Genomic DNA, 24,414 nt, shown 5'->3' with positions numbered 1-24,414 from the left:
CACGTTATCACAGACATTCCATTGGACAGAATTTTCCATTTAACGTGCGGGGGGGCAGGCCCCACATGTAAAATGACATGCGGTGGCGTGGGGCGAGCGTCCCGGCGTCATCGCGTGCCATCACGATATTTCACTGGGGGGGCGTGTGATGAAGTCCGACAAGCGCCCGCCATTAATTAACGGGCCACTTAAGGCCCTTTAGTCTTCAATCGACGCTGATTTTCCGGCGTCCTTGCGATCTTCGGGTCGGTGCACGGGCGCAATGGGCAGGCAGGTAGGAGACATTTGTATTAACCTCATCCACGGGCGGGGTAAGAGGGCTCAGTGGCGTCGTGAATCTGCTCTGTGAGCAGATTGTTGAAAGTTTTTCAAACTTGCCTGTGTGATCAGCAGTGCTTCAGAACACATCCCAGCTGCCTTTTCTGGACTCTTAACCTTCAGGTCAGCATTCTGCAGTGAGGAATCTTTTCTGGGCCTGCAGGTTTCAGGAAGCCTTCCCTTAGCCTGCGTATGGGAGCTGATCTGTCCACTGGAGGCAGCTCCTCTGAGGAGGAAGGGAGAGCTAGAAGGGGGAGGTGGCCAGGAGTGCACATTCAGCCTCCAGGGGAGCCACCTTTGGGAGGACAGGTGCAGGCACAAGGTACACAGGGCCAAGAGGTGCTCCAAGGCAGAAGGGGCTGCAGAAGACGCCAGGGTATACAGGCAGTGAAGCAGTTACCCCAATATGACTGAGGTGCAGTACCGAAGAAGGCTCCATCTCTCCAGTTAGCGTTCAGACAATGACAAAGTTCATCCCTGTCCCCCCGGCTCATTAGGCGTTCAACCTTCCGTAACTAATGGCTCAGCAATGTTGCAACAATAACTAATTTAACAATCATCAGTGCTATGGCCGTTGGGAGGACAATGCTGACCTCATTGTTGGGCATAAAAACCTGCCCATGGCACCCCAGCCTCACTGACACCAGTGGATCTGGGTGCATGGCGCCTCTCAAGTTCAAGGGCCTCCTACTCGGAGCGGCTTAGTATGGAGAGCTGTGCCTGGCCGCCTCCAGTCCTCACACGCTTGGCCGTGTTCTGTGCATTCTTCTCCTGAAAAAGAGAGAAGAGCATTGATTAGTGCAAATTGCACATGGACTCTGTTCGCACACGGCGCACCCTGACCAGAGTGGGACATATCAGGCCTCTAGTGCCTCCTCACCCCACTGCAGCCGATCACCCAGACAAAGATGCTAGGCCTGCTCCCCACTCCCCCACCGCCCCCTTTAACACATGCTGACTACATCACATTAGAAACCACACGGTATTTCCTTCCATAGCAAGGAGGCTCAAGCACGTGCAGTGTAGAGAGCAGCAGATGGTTCATTGCCACGCCACCTTGAAGCTCCCCTTCCACCATCTCATCACCCTGACTAGGACATGTCCTGGAGTTCTGAGCCTGTGCCTATGTGCAGCTCCTCCAGGTTGCCTCCAAACCTGTCATGTGGGACTCAGATCAACACATGGTGCGGGGGAGAACTCATCTCCTCATGACCCACTCAGACTGACCTCAGCATGGGCACTATCTGCTTGCCCACCCAGCAAAGGAAAAATGCCCTAAATAATTCAATGCTGTCACGGCACTGAGACTTGTGGGCCGGGGGGGGGGGGGGGGGGGGTGCGCGCAGGCGATAAGGCTACCTGCTGGGTTAAATGCCCAATGCCAACATGGTACTCACCATGCCAGAGTGCGACAAATTGTTGAAGCGCTTGTGGCACTGGATCCAGGTTCGCTGCACCATGTCGGGGAGCTCACCACCTCCGCCACTTCCTCCCAGGCACGTTTTGTCATGTGGGGGGGATCTTCCTCCTCCCAACTTGGGGGACCAACACCTCCCGCCATGCTGCCACCTCCTCGAGGAGGGTAGCAAGGCAGTCTTCAGAAAAATGAGGGGTGCACTGGGACCCCACTGGCCTACCCTGCAGCCTGGCCTGCTCACCCGAACCCCTCTGCTGCGGCCTAGCACTGGCCATTGTGACCAGCCTACAAAAGGCTGCTGGGCCTCCTTTTAAACAGACTGCTGCATCGCCTGCACACTCCCGCTATCCATGGGAGTCGGCAAATACGCTGGGCGGGCCTTAATTGGCCCGCCCGCATAAAATGGCAGCACGGACCCAATCGCAGTTCCACGCCCCGCCCGTGGCCGCTCCGCCCAGCCCAGGTGGAACATTCTGCCCATAATGGTCGTTCTCCCGCCCTCCCTTTCCCTGCCTCTGTACATTAAAACCAGCCACGTGTCTAATTTTTTTCAGTTTTAATGTTGCATCATTGACCTGAAACATAAAACATTTCTCTCTTCACAAATATGGCCGAGAATTTCCAGCATTTTATGGACAAGGACTGCAGAGGTTCAAGAAGGTGGTTCACCAACATCTTCTCAGGGGCAATTGGGGATGGGCAACAAATGTTAGCCAGCAAAGCCACATACCATGAAAGAATAATTTTTTAAAAATCTAAGCATTTACAGCATATACTGCAATATTTTGCTTTGGCTTTTTAACTTGTTTGATAATTAATGTGAGGACATGAATTGATGGGGAGCAATAGGGAGATGTTCAAGGACTGGCTGGTTGTTTGCCGGATAGTGTTGTGTCAGTGGCATTGATTGAGGGGTGGGAAAAGTGACCACTGCATGCATTTGTGACATGAGTTTCCTGGCACAACCTATGGGAACTTTGGATTGAGGGAATCTCTGGAAAAAAATGTGTATCAGGAGATGCATCACCATTCATCATCTTGCCCCTCTTCCTTGTTTTCTTCTCCCTCCGGATCATCTGAGAAGGCGCTGATCTCTTTGCCTTATTTCTTCTATAGGTCTAAGTTATACTGTTGCACAATTTTGCATTCTGGACGCCCCTGGCTGGTGTCCTTCAGTGTGTGCTGAAGGACATCTCCTGATCTGCCTGGGCACCAGAAGCACATATTCAGCATGTTGATGGCTTTTGTTCAATCGCACATGTGGTGATGATATGGCATTCATTGTACTGCTATTGCATTTCATTGTTCAGATTTCCGATGAGTGTCACCAGCCAAGTTTGAAGTAGATATCTCTTGCCTCCTAGCAGCCATGCCTTAAATCTGCTTAAAGGTCCGAAGATGTTAGGGAGCTTGGATTGCTGCAGGATGAAAACATCACAGCAGCTGTTTGACAATCCTGTAAATATCTGTAAGGTATCTGCTTGTGGCTGCACACTAGCTCCATATTAATGGAGTAGAAGCCCTTGCAGTTGCCAAATATTTCTGGGTGATTTTGGGGTGCCTAACTACAGTGTGTATACAGTCGAAAATGCTCTGAATCTGTGGGTACCAAGCCAAAGCTACTCATTCTGACTGGCATCATTCCAGGCTAAATGCTGATCTTAGCAAGCAAGACTTCAGTTGTCTGTCTTACGGATTTGTGGGTTGTCAACTGGGAAATCCTGGATATGCCTTTGGCAGAGTCCTGGAATGATCTGAAGGCAAGAAAAGTTGACAGCAGTGGTGAATTTGAAAGCCACTGGTAATGTGAGACCTTCAGCACTGACCTCATTAAATTATACAGGGTTGAGCATGGCTACTAAATTAAATTAATCCTGGTGTGTGCATCTTTCACTATGGGCACATCCACCTACCCTGTAAAGGCACAAAATATGTCAAGCCACATTGAGTTTGAGTGCGTAGTGCCAGAGGTCCCACTCAGTTACATTTGTAAGGAAGCTGAACATTGCCTAGAAATCCTTTCTTTCTTCAGGTGTGCAGGCTTGGCTGTTTGACTCCCATCCCTGGAGTCCCACCTACAGCTTTGTCTCCTCTTATGTCACTATCCCTGTCTGTACTTTAAAAAGCCCCCAGAAAGAGCAGGACATGGAGTATTTACATCCTGACCTAATTGATAGCCTTATTCCATTCTACCAGCGCTCTCCTGTCTGGAACATGCTGTTCAAGCCTAAGCACATGAAAGGTCGTCTTGATAATTTCACTGCAAAGACATGTGCTCCATTCTTACTTTAAGAAATTGGTCACTTTGGTCAGTGTGGTAGCTAGAGTGATAGAATATTGCATTGTCAGCCAAAACAGATGGAGCCAGATGTAATTCAATGATTTAACAATAATGCTCTGCAGATGGGAATATATAACTCCGATGTCAACACAACTGAAAATATAGAAATCACAGATAAAACTGCACAGAAGCTAGACAAATATGAAAAACTTCAAGGAAATTGGTTAACAGGGTAAATACAGGAAGGATGTTTCCCCTGGCTGGAGGGTCTAGAACCAGGGACACAGTCTCAGAGTAAGAGGTAGGTCACTTACGACTCAGATGAGGAAGAATTTCTTCATCAGAGGGTGGTCAATCTTTGGAATTCTCTACCCCAGAGGGCTGTGGAGGGTCGGTGAATCAGTATATTCAAGACAGAGATCGATAGATTTCGAGATACTAAAGATTTCAAAGGATATGATGATAGTACGAGAAAATGATCCAGTTGAATAGTGCAGCAGGCCTAAGAGGCTGAATTGCCTACCCCTGCTCCCATTCCCTCTGTTCCTAATGAAAACAGATTTCCTGTTTGCAGAATAACCATTCAAATAATATAAATTTTAAAGAAAGACCTGAATTTATTTTGCACTTTTCACAACCTCAGGAAACTCCAAAGCACTCAGAAAGGGAACAGTCGCATTATGGTAATATTACTGGGATAGCAATTTTCTGCTTGGCGGGATGTGACGAGTGGTGTACCACAGGGATCAGTGCTGGGGCCTCAACTTTTTACAATTTATATAAATGACTTCGATGAAGGGACCAAATGAATGATTACTAAATTTGCTGATAACACAAAGATATGTAGGAGAGTAAATTGTGAAGATGACATAAAGAACATAGTTTAAGTGAGTGGGCAAAGATCTGGCAAATGGAGTATAATATGGGCAAATGTGAAATTGTTCATTTTGGCAGAAAGAATAAAAAAAGCTTATTATCCGAACGGTGAGGGATTGCAGAGTTCTGAGATTTAGAAGGATCTGGGTATCCTAGTGCATGAATTTTAAAAGGCTAGTGTGCAGGTACAGCAAGTCATTATTTTTATTCATTTACATGATGTGGGAATCGCTGGCTAGGCCAGCATATATTGCCCATCCATAATTGACCTTGAGAAGCTGCTGGTGAGCTGCCTTTTTGAACCGCTGCAGTCCATGTGGTGTAGATACACCCATAATGCTGCGGGGACTGGGGTGTTTTGTTGACCCCTTTAATCACATCTTAGTTTGATGTTTGTAAGGTTCCTTTAAAGTTTTTCCTTGATTTTACAGCTGACCTGACTTAGGGGCTGTGCTTGATTTCTCCCTTGTTTTTGTTAATTTAGTTTATTGTTTTGACTCGAAAAGAGTTACACCCATAATGCTGTTAGTGGGGAGGGAGTTCCAGGATTTTGACCCAGCAACAGTGAAGGAATCATGATTCTTTGCCCCTGACCTGGTCTTGTAGCCACAGTATTTATATGGCTATTCCACTTCAGTTTCTGGTCAATGGTAGCCCCCAGGATGTTAATAGTGGGGGATTCAGCAATGGTAATGTCATTGAATGTCAAGGGGAGATAGTTAGATTCTCTCTTTTAGGCAGTATTTGAGGAGTTGCGAATGCTGCTGACCATTGTGCAATCATCAGCAAACATCCCCACCTCTGACCTTATGATGGAAAGGAGATCATTGATGAAGCAGCTGAAGATGGTTGGGCCAAGGACACTACCCTGAGGAACTCCTGCGGTGATGTCCTGGAACTGAGATGATTGACCTCCAACAGCCACAACCATCTTCCTTTGTGCTAAGTATGACTCCAGCCAGCAGAGTTTTCACCGATGCCCATTGACTCCTTGATGCCACACTTGGTCAAATGCTGCCTTGGTGTCAAGGGCAGTCACTCTCACCTCACCTGTGGAGTTCAGTTCCTTTCTTTATGTTTGAACCAAGATTGTAATGAGGCAGAACCCAAACTGAGCATGAGTGAGCAGGTTATTGCTAAGCAAGTGCCGCCTGATAGCATTATTCACGACACCTTCCCTCACTTTACTGATGATGGAGAGCAGGCAGATGGGGCGGTAATTGGCCAGGTTGGATTTGTCCTGCTTTTTGGGTACAGGGCATACCTGGGCAATTTTCCACATTTCCAGGTAGATGCCAGTGTTGTAGCTGTGTTTGAACAGTTTGGCTGGGGGCACAGCAAGTTCTGGAGCACAAGCCTTCAGTGCGAATGCCCGGAGCTTGTCAGGGCCCATAGTCTTTGCAGTATCCAGTGCTTTCATCCGTTTCTTGATATTGCATGGAGTGAATTGAATTGGCTAAAGACTTGCATTTGTGATACTGGGGTCCTCCAAAGGAGGCTGAGATGGATCATCCATTCGGCACTTCTGGCTAAAGATTGTTGCAAATGCTTCAGCCTTATCTTTTGCACTGACGTGCTGGGCTCCTCCATCATTGAGGATGGGGATATTTGTGGATCTTCCTCCTCCAGTGAGTTGTTAAATTGTCCACCACCATTCACAACTGGATGTGGCACGACTGCAGAGCTTAGATCTCATCTCTTTGGTGTGGAATCGCTTAGCTCTGTCTAACATTTGCTGGTCATGCTGTTTGGCACACAAATAGTCCTATGTTGTAGCTTCACCAGGTTGATACCTAATTGTTAGGTATGCCTGGTGCTGGTCTAGGCATGCCCTCCTGCAATCTTCATTGAACCAGAGTTGACCCCCTGGCTTGATGGTAATGGTAGAGTGGGGGATATGTTGGGCCATGAGGTTACGGATTGTGGTCGGGTACAGTTCTGCTGCTGCTGATGGCCCACAGCGCCTCATGGGTGCCCAGTCTTGAGTTGCTAGATCTGGTCGAAATTTATCGTATTTAGCATGGTGGTAGTGCGACAGAACATGATGGAGGGTATCTTCAATGTAAAGGCAGGACTTTGTCTCCACAAGGACTGTGCAGTGGTCACTCCTATCATGAACAGATGCATCTGTGGCAGGCAGGTTGGATGGATGAGGTCAAGTATGTGTTTCCCTCTTGTTGGTTCCCTCACCACCTGCCACAGATCCAGTCTAGCAGCTATGTCTTTTAAGACTCGGCCAGCTAGGTTTGTGGTGGTGCTACGGTGCCACTCTTGGTGATGGACATTGAAGTCCCCGCCCACAGTACATTTTGCACCCTTGCCACCCTCAATGCTTCCTCCAAGTGGTGTTCAACATGGAGAAGCACTGATTCATCAGCTGAGGGAGTGGCGGTGGTGACGGTCCATGGTAATCAGGAGAAGGTTTCCTTCCCCATGTCTGACCTGATGTCACGAGACTTCATGGGGACCAGAGTAAATGTTGAGGACTCAGTGCAACTTCCCCCTGACTGTATACCACTGTGCTGCCACCCCTGCTGGGTCTGTCCTGCTGGTGGGACAGGGCATACCCAGGGATGGTGATTGTGGTGTCTGGGAACAGGGTCTGTAAGGTATGATTCCGTGATAGTCTGTGAGACAGCTCTCCCAATCTTGGCATAAGCCCCCAGATTTTAGTAAGAAGTGCTTTGCAGGGTTGACATTGCCATTGTTATTTCTGGTGCCTAGGGCGATGCCAGGTTGTCTGTCCAGTTTCACTTGTTTTTATTGACTTTTTAGCAGTTTGATACAACCAAGTGGCTTGCTAGGCCATTTCAGAGGGCATTTAAGAGCCAACCACATTTCTGCAGTATTGGAGTCACATGTCGGCCAGATCAGGTGATGTGAGAAAGGCAGATTTAATTCCCTAAAGGAGCATTAGTGAACCAGATGGGTTTTTAAGACAATCGACAATGGTCTCATAGTCATCTGGATTTTAACTAAATCCAAATTCCACCATCTGCTGTGATGGGATTCAAACCCGGGTCCCCTAAGCATTACCCTGGGTCTCTGGATTACCAGTCTTGTGGCAATACCACTACACCATCACCTCCCCAATTAGGAAAGCTAATAGAATGTTAGCATTTATTGTGAGGGGAATTGATTACAAAAGTAGGGAGGTTATGCTTCAGTTGTACAGGGTGAGGCCACATCTGGAGTATTGTGTACAGTACTGATCTCCTTATTTAAAGAAAGATGTAAATGCGTTAGAAGCAGTTCAGAGAAGATTTACTAGACTAATACCAGAAATGGGTGTGTTGTCTTATGAGGAAAGGCTGGACAGGTTAGGCTTGTATCCACTGGAATTTAGAAGAGTAAAAGTCGACTTAATTGAAACCTTTAAGATCCTGAGGGGTTTTGACAGGGTGGATGTGGAGAGGATGTTTCCTCTTGTGGGAGAATCTAGAACCAGGGGTCACTGTTTAAAAATAAGGGGTCATTTGTTTAAAACAGAGATGAGGAGAATTTTTTTCTCTCGGAGGGTTGTGAGTTTTTGGAACTTTCTTCCTCTACAGGCAGTGGAAGCAGAGTCTGAATATTTTTAAGGCAGAGCTGGATAGATTCTTGATTAACAAGGGGGTGAAAGGTTATCAGGAGTAGGCAGGAATGTGGGGTTGAGGTTAAAATCAGATCAGCCATGATTTATTGAGTGGCAGAGATTGCTCGAGGGGCTAAGTGGCCTACTCCTGCTCCTAATTCATATGTTTGTTTGTTTATATGACCGATTCTAGCCAAAATGTGACTCCAGGCCCACAGCAATGCAGTGAACTTTTAACTGTTCTCTGAAATGGCGTAACAAGCAACTCAGTTGTATCAACTGATACAGAGAAGTAAAACCGGATGGAAAACCCTGCATTGATTTCGGCACCTGAAATGACAAAGACACGCCCTGCCCAGTTGATCCCTAACATCTGGGGACTTGTGCCACAATTGGGACAGCTGCCCCACAGACTAGTCAAGTATGTTGTCATCATAGCCAGATCACTGCAAGTTCCTTTCTAAGCCACACACCATCCTGACTAGGAACTATGTCACTGTTCTTTCACTGTCACTGGGTCAAAAGCCTGGAACTTCCTCTGTAACAGCACTCTGGTGTACCTACACTTCATGGACTGCAGCAGATTAAGAAGGCAGCTCATCACCACCGTCTCAAGGGCAGTTAGGAATGGGCAACGAGTGCTGGCCAATAATGGCCAGATTGCATGAATGAAAAAAAAGTGTCATTCCTATTGTAATGTAGGAAGAGCGATTGATCATTTGTGCACAGCAAATTCCCACAAACGTGATATCGACCAGATAATCTGTTTCAGAATTTGCTGAGGGATAAATATTGCCCTGCGTATTGGGGAGAACTCCCCCTCTCTTCTTCAAAATAGGTGAACAAAAAATACCGCATGGCACTGAGTGGACAGTTTAATGTTTCACCCAAAAATACGACACCTTTGACAGTTCTGTACTGAGCTGTCAAACTAACTTCTGTGATCAAGCCTCTGGAGTTGGGCTTGGATCTACAGTCTTCTGACTCAGTTCTGAGATGATAGTGTTACCAAGGAGCATTTAGGGCAAAATAAAACAATTATTTTTTGAAGCGATGGATTGGGAATGGATTACGAACAACAGACCCTTTTAAATGAACTTATAGGGCCACATCTTGCAGTCAGTGGTGATGCTGGGGCGACTGAGAAAATAATTGCAACCCTACTTTTTCCCCTTCTTGCAGCCAGGTCTTCTAGTCCCGGCTGCATCAGCAATCCCTTGGTGTAGTTATCCATGGTAACCACTGGTGAATAGGAGCAGTGGAGAGGGCACACCCTCTCTTTAACACACCAACTGCTGTGTTCAGGTAAATGTTTGAAAGGTCTTAAGGATTTGAGGAGGTGAGAATGTGCAGGGAATGAGAGGGGAATATTGGGCTGGGTAGTTGGGGGTGAGTGGGTAGTTAGCGGCATGGGTAGTCAGATTAGTGGGGGTAGTCTGGTTGGGGAGGTTTTCAAAGTCCTTCATTTCTAAATCACCTTTATGATTAATACTTCAGCCCCCATTTCTAAATGGACTACTGTATACCATTCGTCTCTGGGTCAGTTATCTCGGGTTAGAATAATTCCAACCTAAAGATTACTAAAAATTCCTGGTTTAGCTTTAAAGCAATAGAAAGGAGGAGGTTTTATTTCTCAAAGGCTCTGCTAATGTAATTTTTCTTTGGAACAATCACTATCATATTGTAATGACTGGAAATACCAGAATGGAGGTCTTTATCAAGAGAACTGTTTGCATGATGCAGCATTTGGTAATGTTTTAAATTGTCTATTCCCACATTTGGCCATTATTGTTAAAGTAATCGTTGCTGTTCTGGTAACCACCCTACAGGAGAAATTTATGATGCTGTCAAATAATGTGCATATGCGTCAGGAATTATGTTCGCAGTAGGTTAGATCAGCTCGCTGTCCATAGACAGCTAAATGCCAAGACAGAAGAATTTTAAATGGATATAATGATCAGTTTAAATTCATGGTGGTTTGACAATTCGCTTAATATCTATTACAGTATGGGTTTCTCAATGAGACAGATTGAAGTTAGTCAAGTCTCTATTAATATGTTGTATGGGTAACAGAAACAAAGACAGACAGGCAGAGGTATTGGAGACAGAGCAACGGCAGCAGCAGCAATAGTCATGATGAAAATCAGCAGAGCTGTTTAGCGAAGGCATTGCAACGAGTCAAATGCATCTTGGGAGTCAAATAGCTTTGGCAAGATCTGGTTACTTTTTACTTTAACAAGAAAACTAGGGAATTTGTCAACAGCAGTGATCTAATCATTAAAATAGCTTCCAGAAGTTGTAATAAAAAGGGTCCTGGTTTTTAAAGGTGTTAAATAATGTTCTGAGGCAGAAACTTGTTAATATCTTTTCTCACTGTGCACAGTAGATATTGTGAAATTTCAGAATTTGTCTTCATCACAAGATTTGTTGGCAAACCTTTTTTGAGTGAAGATTTCTTTTTACTTCTTTTTGTTGATTACATTTCATCAAGTCAACAAATGCAGCATATTATACAGTTTATGAAAAACAGCTCAAGAGGAAATTATGAAAGATGTCGATGGTAACATACCTCAAGGATGCCTTATAGAGCTCCAAGGCAGTATAGAAGTTCCAAATGTCAGAGTAATAATAGCAGTGACAGTTATTTGCAGAAATATCAAAACATGGAATTTTGGGGTAGTTGACATGTTTTTGTTGCTACATCAAATGTTGAAGGAAAAGTTTAGAAGTCTGCAATTGTTTGTTCCCTGACCCGTATTTTACAAACTGAGCCAGCTCCTTGATTGTTAAGACCAGGTCAGTGACACGTGTTCATCTCTTCTGTTGAAAAATTGGCGAAGGGCATGTGGGGCACATGTGAATTTACTGTATCCAGTTTATATTTCAAGAGGCATTGTTACAGCCACCAGGTTACACTATTGCGTAAGTAGACACTAGACAATGCTAGTTAACTCTGGGATATAAAAGCCACATAGACCAGCTGCAGGGATAACCTGTGCCACTGGAGACAGGAGAATATCTAGAGCAGAGATATAGGCTAGGGCTTAGCGCTGGCGACAGGGGTGCCCCTCCATTGGTTGGAGAACCGGAGGGAGCCCATGTCACTTCTGTGGGGGAGGCCCGATGCAATTTCAGTGCCCTCAGGCACTTAACTTGCCAGTATTGGTCCTTCCATGCAATCAAAGCCCAGGGGGGCGCAAATTCTGCTCCTGAGAGCTGCCAGTCAATTAGAGACCGGCAGCTCTCCACTGCCGGCAATGCCGCTGGGAGACCCGACTGCTGGATCCCTGGACACAGGTGAGTGGGGCAGAATGGGTTCATGGGGTGGGGTTTGCCTAAGGGTGGAGGGGCAGGGGGGTTGAAGGCAAGGACAGGAGTGTGGCTTTCAGCCGTCTTCCCTTCCTGATGCCGGGTCCTTTGAACAGGCAGAGTGTCTGACAATGAGGTGCCCCTCCCCATGAGGTCACAGGCAAACCCGATTTGGTTTCCTGGATGGCCTTCAGGAGGCACAGGAAAGCAGTGCAAGTCCCATTAAAACCCTGAGCTGGAACTAAATTCTGGTGGGCTCAGGGATAATTGCTCTAAAGTGGCTCATTAATGAACCTGATTGACATCCTGCTGCTGGCATGATGTCAGCTGTGGCTCAGTTCATAGCACCCTCGCCTTTGAATCAGAGGGTTGTGGGTTCATGTCCCACTCCCGGAAACCAAGAACTGTGATTGTACTCGAAAGAGTTGCAATCTGTGACTGTTGATATCTCGAGAGAGTTTCCCACATTGAGCACATCCTGCCCGCAAGTTAATTAGGAGCAGTTTTCCTGACACCGGGAATCCAATGGGGGTATTCCGCTTGATTCTCCCGGACCCTCTGCCATGATGCCTGTTCCTGTGGGCTCCATTAAATTCTGCCTATAATTTATGACACCTTATCACATCCTCAACGTCCCAAAACAAGTCATTTCAATGTATTACTTTTCGAATGCAGTCATCATTTGAACCACCAGAATAAGCAAAGGCATACTGCTTAATGTTTTATCTGAATGATAGAACATTCAACAATACAGCACTGCCTCAATACTGCACTGAACCATCAACTTAGATTATGTGGTCATGACTTGCAATGGTTGTTGAACTCAAAACTGATACTGTGTGGTCTGTGGCAGATGTCTTGTACTCCCAAGGCTGACCATGCACATCGGTATAAAAAGGAGGCAAAATCCTTTTTTAATATCTGATCTTGTCTTACCAGGTATGTTCTCAATTCACCTTCAAAAAAAAATAGGGGATGTGTATTTCAGGTCATGTGCAAAATATACATATATTGAGTTAAGATCATAAGGGGTGCCCCATTGTTACACATGAGTTGTGTTATTGTACAACAATATATTGGGCAGTATAGGCACATTCAAAATGCAAAATGAAAATACTGCTTACGGTGCTAGGGATATTATTTTTCAATAATATAGACAAAACACTGCATCCTCTGTCTGTATGCCAATGAAGAATTATTGATCACAGAGTTAAACACATGTTCTTTATTAAAGATTAAATGTTAAATATACTTCCCACCAACACCATGATCACAAAGGATGCTCTGCCACAGAAGATGCATACAATTCCAGACATTTCATTGCCCAATCTCATTTCAGAATGATATTGCTTTTAAGACCAGCTAAAAGGCTTACATCACCTTCTCCATGACCCTTACTCTTAGTTTTATGTAGGGTGTTAATAGTTTCAACGTAACAAAGTCTACAAAGGAGCCACAGCATGATTGTATCACATAACATAGCCTACCATATATATTTACTTGTACATTAAGGACTAAACATATAGCTGTATTCATGAGTGGATTAGAACTATCCAAGACCATTTTGGATGATAATTACAGCCTTACAGATATTCCCTTTCAGCTGCATCTGCAGGCTTTTTTAATTTTAGGATTTAACTACAGAACTGAATTTAAAATAGTAACTGACTTCAAGTGATTCTTTCACATAAAATGGGTTTCTCAACTATATTTTAATCCGTAACAGGAGCGAGTAACATTGCTGTATCTGAGATAATATAAGGCAGAGCATAACACAAGTTTTATTTTCTTTTAACAACATCATAGTACATTAAAATACAGAACATTCTCGAATGGATTGTGGTATGACAGTCTTTTCCTGCAGTTTAGTAAATGCAACATTTTACAAGAATATTAGAGAAATTAATAGAATGCAAAATAACGTATTTCCGAGTTTTGTCATGGCAAAACGTATTTATCACTGAAATTAATATTCAATGATATTTTAATCATAGAATCCCTCAATGGTATAGCACAAGAGGTGGTAATTTTATGCTGACTTTTGAAACAACTACCCAATTAATCCCATCCTGCTCTTTCTCCATCGCCCTGTAATTCTTTTTCCTTCAAGTTTTTAACCCAAATCTCTTGTAAAAGTTCTTGTTAAATCTGCTTCAGTCATTCTTTCAGGCAATGCATCCCAGATAACTGTAGTATGAGAGTCTGGCACGTATAGGGTTAATGTGGGACTGAGTACAGTACGGCATACACAATGATGTAAGAAGGCACATGACCCAGACCCAGAGTCAGTGTGGGGTTGACTAGAAACGGGTATAGATATAAGCATGGAGACAGCTCCCATGTATAGTTCAAGTAGTTTCTAAAGACATACAGTTAACCTGCAGAAGACTATGGAGACTTTTTTAAGACAAACGGAACTGTAGCCAACACCTTCCCAACATGGTGGCAATGGTTGGATAAAAACCCAGAACCTCGCTAAAATGTAGAGACAAACCGAAAAGCTGGAAGGCTGAAAAAAATTCAACAAAGCATTCTGACCTGAAAGAAGCTGCAGAAGAAGTAGAGATGCAGAGGAAAAATTGCTAGGCAAGGCTCCAAAGAAAGGCTTGGAAGCTAAAGGCAGAGATTTAAAATTCCTTAACTGCAGCAGAAGACTCAATTGAATCTCCTTTAGAAGTCCAGCTTCAGAGTGCATAGTCGGCCTGCAAGGGTGAGCTAAACCTTTTAGAATTTCAGGCTGCAGCAAGTCCCGAGATATCTTTAAAGTAATTCAGTGTCAGAAGTGCAATTAGAAAGAAACCTATCACTAAAACCCAATCCCGGAGTCAGAGCTTGAAAACATGGCATCTGACCGAGAAAAAAGAGAAAGAAATTAATTAAATATTTCAGGAACATCACTACTGTCCAGCTCAGTAAAAAACAAGGAGTAGCTCAAAATTTACAAAGTAAACAATTGAACAAAAGAAATTGGCAGGCAGCTCTTCCAGGCAGCCATTGCAAAAATGTTTTTTCAAGATGAGTGCCATCAGCAGTTTGCAGAGATTGGCAAGTGTGGGAAATCCCTTTGTCTCCGAGTGAACAGCGATGCCATCTTGAAATTCAGTCTTAAAGCTGCACATACACTTTTAAAAATTTTCAACATGGATCATAATTCCACACTCCCAAGTTAATTCGGAATAATCCAAGGCCCAGACCAATCACAATATTGGGGGAATTGGAAGAAAAGATTCTTAAGATACAGCATCTCTTCAGGTTTAAATAAAAAGTCAGAAGAAGAGCAGGTGAACATGCTGCTTTACCTGATAGGCCCAACTGCAGATTGCAGAGAATTAATGAATCATCCACAAAAGTTGAAGAGGTACTAAAATCATTCGACATTCATTTCAACCTAAGAAGCAATAAAATACTCAAAAGAGCTAAATTCAGCAAAAGAGTCTAACAGCCAGGGGAACTAGTCGATTCATTCATCAATGACCTATGCAGGATGGCAGAAGGTTGTGAATACGGAGATGAAAAGTCTGAACTCAGACAGGAAAGTGCTAGGAGTAACAGTTTACGTGCTCCCTGACCTCCTACAAGCAAAGGAGGATCTAACCCTGGAAAAGGTAATCCAGATAGTTAGACAGTCAGAACTCTGTTAGCAGCACAGGACAATCTTAAGGGGAGAGGATAAAACATTGTGCAGAGGCCAACCTTCAGTACAGCTTGTCAGGCCACAAAGACAGGGACACTCTATGTCGGGGGAAGCAATTCCTGAACCGACCAGCAGGGTGACTATGCCAGTGCTGTGGAGCAAAGAGCCCTCACAGGTGGGATCAATGTCCTGCAATGCAGCCCAATGTTTCCAATGCAACAGGTTTGCACACTCCTGTAAACTGTGCAAACTGTGCAAATCAAGAACTAGAAATGCATGGAAGACCCAAAGGCGATCCACGAGGTTGAGACTGCAAACATAGAAGACACACAGCCATGCTTCTTGGATGAAGCCAAAGATCTTGGTTTCACATTTTGGAATGCAGACATTTCTGTCAATGCCCTTCTAACAAATTTTAAATTAGATACAGGAGCCAGCTTGACAGCCCTGTCAGACAAAGAACCATGGCTGAAAGACCTCTGGCTTCGAACAACGGACACACCACTTTACGGGCCCAGTGTAATCAGACTTCCAGTCATTAAAGTATGGCAACAAACAGATCTTAGAGCTGATGTATGTTATGTGTAACTAGCGTTTCTCTCTCCTGAGCAGGGATGCCTGCGCAGCCTTGGATTTCCTCAACAGGGCAGATGATGTCAAGGCAACCACTGTAGTTAACCAAACAGAACCGCACGTTCCCGAGTACTCGAAAAACCAAGAGTAGCCTGACAGGAACTTCAGCTCTGAATTGTCTTCTCTCTTTGTGGAACAAGTTTGTTCATTCTTGTTACAGGCCCCAGAAAACTCTCAGCGGTCAGACTAGCCAATCACCCAGGAGGCAAGCATGACACCTTCAATGGAAAATGTGAAAGAGCGTGATCAGCAGTATGAGAAGCCTCTAACACCAGCCCCGTGACAGTACAGCAGGTTAACAATGCAACCACTGTGCATACACTGCAACTCCCAGCTGACATGCCAAAGCCACAAGAGATGCTGGAACCTGGAATCTATTGCCAACAGCGAAATACAGGTGTGGGCATATCACTAAACCACCTTCTTGCTGCAGGAACACTCTTCATCAGCCATAGAGGACATCAAGATGACCCACACGATGATGGAAAAAGCAAAAGATGCAACAAAGAGATGAACACAATGTTTGTCTACCCCACAAGAGATGAGTTAGAGTAGCAGCAGTCACTGGTCAATGCAACAGCCAAGTGCGGTTCAACACGAAGGAATGGATGAGAAGAATGAAAGCATACCCAGCTCAACCTCCAGACCAACAGGAAGAATCAACAACGACAGAGTTTGCCACTCCTCTGACAAAACTGCGAACAAGACATGGAAGGGTTATAAGGCCTCCAGACCAGCTGAACATTTAAATTCAAGAACTTGAAAGGGGGAGATAGAGTAGTGATAATTAGTAATAGTACTAATGTAGTAACAACAATGTAAATGTATGGCACTGATAACCATGTAGCACATGAAGTAAGCTAGTATAACTCCAAATACATTGGATAAAGACTTGGGGGGCGGGTGTAGTATAAAGGTCTGGAACATATAGAGGTAATGTGGGCCTGAGTACAGTACAGCCCACATAGTGATGTAAGAAGGCACATGATGAACAGTGACAGGTACAGACTTAAGCATGGAGACAGCTCCTAGCTTGCTATACATGTGTAAATAGTTCTGGTAGTTAATAAAGATTTACAGTTAAGTCACAGAAGACTACAAAGATTTCTTTAAGTCATACTGATCTGTAACCAACACACTCTCAACAATGACAACTCATTGCATAAAAAAATGTTTATGTTGCCTCTGGTTCTTTTGCCAATCACCTTAAATCCATTTCCTCTGGTTACCAACCTTTCTACAACTGGAGTTTCTCTTTATTTACGCTTTCAAAACCATTCAGACATCGTTCCTGAAGTGTGGTGACTAGAATTGAATATGTTACTCCAGCTGAGGCCTAACTAATGCTTTATAAAGGTTTCACATACTTTTGTTCTTCTTTTACTCTATGGTCACAAAATCTGGTGGCATAGTGCCTGTACTTTCAGTGCTACAGTGCAGTTTCTAGTCCAAACTGGTGTCATGGTGCAGGCCATGTTAGATGCCATTTTAGGTAGGTTGCTAGCACATGTGCTGAGCGTGTGCACCAAACATATGCAAAGTAGTGAGGTCATGCATCAGTCAGTGTGTAACACTCATTTGACTTTGTTAGTGCCACTTTGGATCTCAACACTCCAGCTAATGCCCTCTCTTAATGCTGCACATGCACTCAGCAGCAAGAAGTAGCCCCTCACCTGGTACCCAATGCCCACCAGAGGGATCATCAACTACTTTCAGATAAGTTGCTGATTGATTTGTACTGCCTATTGCTGAGTTAGTAGAAGTGTTTGATGGTCTGTAATGTAACTTGAACTTTACAGGGTGTGATGTGGCACATGGTGAAGGCCTTGCTCCTCACTTCAAGGCTTCTACTCACCATTTCCAGTCCTCTTGACCTGCAGCATGACAGGGAGAATGAGCAGAGGAGACACAGGAGAGGGCAAGCTGCTGGAACAGGGAGGAGAAAGAGGAGGAGGAGAAGGAGGACGAATTTTCAGTAGAAGGCCATATCCACCTTGAGTGTTCTGGAGCAATTCTCCTACCTCAACCTCACCTAGATACAATGGGCGAGATTTTCATTACCAAGGTGGGTAGCTTGAGTTGGGGCTGCTGTGCGGGATAGAGGGAGGTCTGCCGTCCATGGAAACAGATGGGAGGTGTCCATGAGCTGGTTAAAAGTCCCATCCTGTTTCTCTGGGATTTTGTCCCAGCTTTTTCACTAAATTTTAAGACCTCTAGCACTCACAACCAATCACCTCCCCCCATCCACTCCCCATGCAACTTTAATGCTGCTCATATCCTCCATACCAAATCATGCCCCCGCCCACCCCCCACTTCACCCCTTATAGGCCCCATGCCAACTTAATGCAAAACCATGCCAACTCATTCACCATGCTTGGTCCTTACACCCTCCATGCCAACTCAACCAATATCCACCATAGGCAGACTTCAGGAGCCATATTGAGATGAAATAAAATAAAGGTCTATAATTGTAATACATCCTTCACAATAATAAAATCCAATTCATGAAAGCTCATTCAAACCTTTCCAATTTCAAGTGGTTCAACTCTCATAAAACAAACTTCCATTCATAACCCCACATCAAAAATAGCTAATCCTTTAAAGACTCTTTGTGCTGTCAATCAAACTGTGAACTTAGAAACCCTGTGCTAATTTTAGCTTATGGAAATCAGCCAAGCAAAAGATACCCAAGGGAAATGTCAGCAAACAGCTATTGTAACTGCGAGAGGGTTTTTTTAACTCTCACTGAACTGGCAGCTTGTTTTTTTTTTCATTTTTGAAGAGCTGGGCATTTAAATAACTTCACATCATGACAGTTATCCATCCTTCAAGAATCTTTATGTCTACTCCATAAGTTTGAGAGTCCCATGTTGAAGGTTAAGGCCCTTGCTACAGTGAAACTTGGTACTGAGTTCAAACAGACCCTAAGTTCAAATGGCCTAGCTGAGTTCAGGTTTCCCTCATGTATGAATCATGTCCCCACCTGCCCTTTTCCCTACTGGAAAAAATGGGATCTGTTGGAAATGGAGGCACGACTTCCACATGCAGGTCTCGCCCAGCATTTTGGAAGCTCCATGGGGTCTCTGGGCCTAAATGGAAACCTGGGCCAGTGCTTCTGACCTCCCTCTTTCGCTAAGGAAGTGTTCACTGAAATGTGCCACTTGTTGCAGACCTGCAGCCTCAGAGCAGGATGGAGAGAGGATTGCCGGTGGCTGTGAAGCTGAATGTGACTAGAACATTTTGGCGCCAGGCTCCTTGCAGGTTGGAGATGATATTTCTAGTCAGCGTGTGCAATCTGAGAGGTGTGGGTGGAAGTGTGAGAGGGTGACGTGAAGCTATGAATGTGACGTTTGAGTTGTAGTGGGTGAACGAGATTTTGGATGGGAATGTGGTGCATTGAGCAGGGTGTGAGGCTAGTGATACGGTTGGTGGGATATGGCATTTGAAGATACATTCACTGATCTTGGCCACTCCTGTGAGATCATTGAACCTTGTGGCATTGTTTGCAGGTCCTTGGGGCTAAACCACTGGCATTGACCTCCACAGCTATCTGTTCACACGCCCTTTGCATTGTATGTCTGGAGGGCCTTCTGTCCCTCCTGCTGTCCACCTCCTGCACCAAGGCCTCCACTGCTGTGAAAAACCATGGAGCTTGCTCTTTGCCATGTTGTGCCATTGTTGCGTCTTTCCCAAGTCAAACTCACTTTTTAGAATAACTTCTAGCACTGGTCCAGTCAAAATGCACCTCTCAGTTAAGAGGTGCAGGCTGACTTTAAGTAGCACAGGTAGCTTAAACTCATGCTAGCCTCTCACAGTTCTGTGCCCCCTGCTTAGGTGTGCAGCTGCTTAACAACATGCTTAGCACTGCTTGCACATTTCAATCATGAAATGAATTGTCAGCAAAAATTTTGCCAGCTGCCTACATCTGAAGGAACTGGCCCAAGTGAATTGTGCCTTGTGATCCCAATGCCCATTTTCAGAGGCTGGAGTACCTGCAGGAATTTCAGTGGATGGAAAATTATCTGAACCCAGTACTGTTACTCTCAACCAACTCAATCCTTTAAAAGTGTTTGTGCTAATCTATTCTATCTTGAATGTGTGCGATTGAGCATCAGGTAAGATGCTCCGAAAGTTACACATTGCTTGGAACATATTAGGACTTTTTTTTTACTGTGAACACGGAGAAATATGACAATATTTGCAAGGAAAAGCTGCTTTATTTTTCTACTCACCAAAGACAGAAAATAATGTTACCCCATGCTAGATAGAATTTCCTAGATTTGATTCAGCCAAAGTCAGCGAGCATTATTCCTGATCTGTCAGCACAGGAATCAAACTTCAACCCAATTTCTGACTCACCAATATGTAATTTTCTCAGTTCCAAAATGAAAGTTTAACATGTTTCTTCACTGATGCAATTTATAGCGGAACTGGACGTTGGAATCTGGCAATAAGATGCCAAGGCCTGCACGGTCATTATCAAGTCCTACTGACCTTTCCCCTTTGACGATTTCCATGTCAAATGATGCCAACATTATTGAGAGAAACATTTTGATCTCACTGATTGCAAAGTGTCTCCCAGGACACATACTTGATCCAGAACCAAAAGGCATCAAATAATACCGAAGCTTCTTTCCTCCCTTGTAAAAGGCAGTCTTCTCCTTTCCATTTTCTACAAAACGGTTATACTTGTACACCTGGAAATATATGCAAAATAAAAATTAAAAGAAAGTTCTTTAAATATAATGGTAATTTGTCTTGGACAGTAGTGGTAAATGGACAATAGCAAATCGGTGGCTCATTTCACATTCCGCCTAATTTTCTTTACCACTGAATTTTTCCCAATGACCACTAATGGAAAATACATGTGCATGACTTTTAGGTGAGAAGAGCATTGACTTTGGCTGTGGTGCCTTCCATAACCAAATATTTTGCCAACATTTACTGGCTAGGCTTTCACGTGCAGAATGGCCAATTGATTGAAGTGCCAAGGAGTTGGCAATGTGATCAAAAAAAGCATCTTGCAAAGCGAAAGGGAGAAAATTGTAGAATAATGTAAATAAAACAAAATTAAACAAAATATTTTTTTAGTTCAAAACTATATTTATACAACTGTTTTGGTTACACGTCAAATCATTTGAAAGTAAAACACTAATAGTAGGTTTTATGAAACAGTCACTTCTGTGGACCTTAAGAGAAATAAATCTGTTAAATTTATAACTCATGAAAAGGTTTGTCAGCTTCATACGCATTCATTAACCTACATATGATTGTTGCAGTAGATATAGGTTGCTGTGAAATGTAACCTCAAGTGACTAAATGCCAGAAAAAGCTATGTTACTTCATTTGGGTTTGGAGAAGGCACTAAAAAGCTGGAGATTCAGATTAACTGTGAAAATTTGAATCTGCCTACCACAAAGTAGAGCACAATCTGTTCTCCAACTCTCTTTTTTACTTTCTTTCTTTATTCATTGCCAAAGATTCTATTAAGCCACTGTGCAAAAACTTGGCACTCTACAATTTAATTCAGTATTCCTAAGTATTTGAGTAACTTTCAGTTTTGAATATTATCATTTGTTTAGGTTATTTTTGTCCAATGCACTGTATAATCTCTGATCCGTCTGTGCCTGGGTAATCGTTTGATCAGTTTTCTTGAAGGCTGTTCTTTAATGTAATGGTTATGCATAACTGAATTTTAACTTATATTGTAATGAAAATGAATAATCAAAAAAAAAGCAAAATTAAAGTACTCATTGTTCTGTCTTAAGAGTCATATTGTCTTTACATTTTCAAAAATTTGAGCACTGCCCTTTCAAAAGAACTCTATATAAATATTGCAATGGTCAGAAGTTTAATCATTTTTGTAAAATGATCCAAATTATAGTTTATTAAACAAATTATTTTTGGGGGCATAATAGTGATATATCAAATAATGACAGTAGTTAAAGTGTTAATGGCCTTTCTGTGACCCCTGAGTATAATCTGAACACAGGCTTTCCCAGGATCTGAAATTAAATATATTATGCACCGCTTAAGTGAGAGGACAGAGATAAAGTTTTAAATCTGGATGAATTTTGATCATTAATCATTCCAAATGTCTAAGACCAATCGTCTAACTAGCAAAAGTAATTGGCCTGATAAGTTATTCATAGACTTTAAAGATTCCATCAAATTGCAGAAAAATATACAGGTACATAGTGCCATCAGCGTTGCCATCTTCCAGGTCAAATGTCATAATTTGTGACTAAAACCCTTTCTTATCACTTAACAAAAAGAGCTCCATCAGAATAAGTAATCAACTCATTGGGTACATGACAGATGTATCTGAGAAAGAAATAAATCCTCATATAATGTATGTGGCCCAGAATAGCAGGTAACACAGTTTGTTTTTCACAAACAAGGGGCATGGATTTATTCCATGAACCACTCACTTGGAAAATAAATTATATAGCTGCAAATTCACCCTCAGTATCAGACATGACAACTCCTTTGCCATAACTACCTGTAAGTATTCTGAATCAGCAATCAAAAAAGAGTCAAGTAAACTCTCCTTCACTCATGTTCCAACAATTGACCAAAAACCTTTACAAGCCAAAATAAACTTGTACAAACACTTCCTAAATAAATTAGATTCAAACAAACTTCAGTAAGGCCATACACACTGAACATTTGTAACCTCTAACAGGTAAATAGCACCTAATAATCTTCTAAAAGCTGTGATATTAAATGCCCAGGTATTCTGGTTTGCTACAACATAGTACTTTGCATTGGGCATCAAAGAGGGTTACCATTCTGGACTAAAAACATATTTCCTTTTAAGTTTTAGCACAAAGGTTGTACATACACCATACAAAGAAATACCACACTAGACTTTTGCTGCATGTTGTGCCCATTTCTCAAGAAGCAAACTTATATAAACTCATGGCTGTCACTCCCGAGTTCCAAACCTCATAGGAATAGGATAAGGCCATTCAGCCTCTTGAACCAATCTGGTATTCAATCAGATTATAGCCAATTGGTAATTCATCTCCATTTATCTGATATTGGTCCAATCCCTTTGTCACCATTGCCTAACAAAATAATCTGTAGATTTGGGCCTTGAGAATTTTAATTGATGCAGCATCTATTTGAGAGGGGAGAGTTCCTGGTTTCCACTACCTTTTTTTGTAATTAAGGTGTTTCCTGAGTTAAATGGCCTTGCTCATTTGTGGAATAAACAAGGGCTTTGGCATATTCCTCTGCCATATCCTCAGTCTTGGGATTCTGATGGGGTTATAAACTGAAAGCACTCTATGACCATCATAATAATTCAAATAAATGACACTTATAACTCTCTTTCAGGTCCTTGTTATGTTTATTTCCCTTCCTCTATGTCAAAATCAGGCACCTGGGCATGTATTTGAAACCAATAAAATTATACAAGTCTGTAAGTTTGAATTAGTGTTTGTTCCATGTTTAACTATTGTTACAGACTAATGGATATGTGGGAGTAAATTACAAGGGTTCAAGTGACGTTAAATATGTTTGAACAGTTTACAACCACCATGTGAACCCTGAGACCACTTAACAGCTTTGAACTTAAGTTCTGTTTATTTTAATAATCTGTATGATTTTTGTTATTTTTTGGAGAGATGGGCAGGGAGAATTCTTTGTTTTATTTTAATGCTCACCATAGCTACCAGTGCATATAACATCTGTCAATGTAATCCAGGGTGCAGATTCATGACAACATTTATGAAAGAGTATTAATGCTATGCTGCATGAACTAAACAATATTAACTAGTTGTTTTCAGTGGTAGTTGACCATTGTATTGTACTAACTATGTATTATACTAAATTAAATGCTGGCCAGATTAAATTTTGTCTTGAATAAAAACCGTCAATTAATACTAATAACTGAATTTAATGTATTCATGTGCACATGCACATGGGAAGGTCATGGTGAGAACGAAGACAGCAGTGTTTGCTGCTGCTGAAACGGTCACCCCCGCTTTCCAACTTCAGCTCATAATTTAGTGTTAATGCTAGTACCAGCAACAATTCACCAAATGCAATGTAGAATCTGATTGCATTTAATTTGCATGCAGGTGGCGAATCTCTGAAGCCACATTAAGGCTGTGCCATGGTGGATTAATTTCCAGTCTTTGATATTCATTAACTCTGGCTGCAGGAAAAAATACAAGGAGATGACACAATTACCCTCAGAGCTTCACTGCAGAGCAACAGCTTCACAATCTCAAGTTCACACCACCACATCAATTGATCAAGAAAAGGGAAAATCCTTGTGAAGCAACATATGGCTATTACAGGAATTTTTGGAATCAATGATGCTCTGGCACAATTATCTAAATAGTGCAGCTTATTTGTTACCG

General features: G+C 43.1%; 1 protein-coding gene across 1 annotated transcript in view; it reads right to left on the bottom strand.

Moving 5' to 3' along the window:
- Positions 1-20,239: 20,239 nt before the first annotated feature.
- The window catches only part of cyp7b1 (cytochrome P450, family 7, subfamily B, polypeptide 1), a 207,782-nt gene continuing 203,607 nt past the window's right edge, over positions 20,240-24,414 (bottom strand). Inside the window, exon 6 of the mRNA XM_078540426.1 lies at positions 20,240-20,739. Within this exon, the coding sequence (XP_078396552.1) occupies positions 20,449-20,739 (291 nt within the window). The 3' untranslated portion in view covers positions 20,240-20,448. The remainder of the gene's footprint in view (positions 20,740-24,414) is intronic.

Source organism: Cetorhinus maximus, chromosome 4, assembly GCF_964194155.1.
Source record: "Cetorhinus maximus chromosome 4, sCetMax3.hap1.1, whole genome shotgun sequence".
In the NCBI taxonomy this organism is placed as follows: Eukaryota; Metazoa; Chordata; class Chondrichthyes; order Lamniformes; family Cetorhinidae; genus Cetorhinus; species Cetorhinus maximus.
This window is presented reverse-complemented; position numbering and strand designations above follow the sequence as displayed.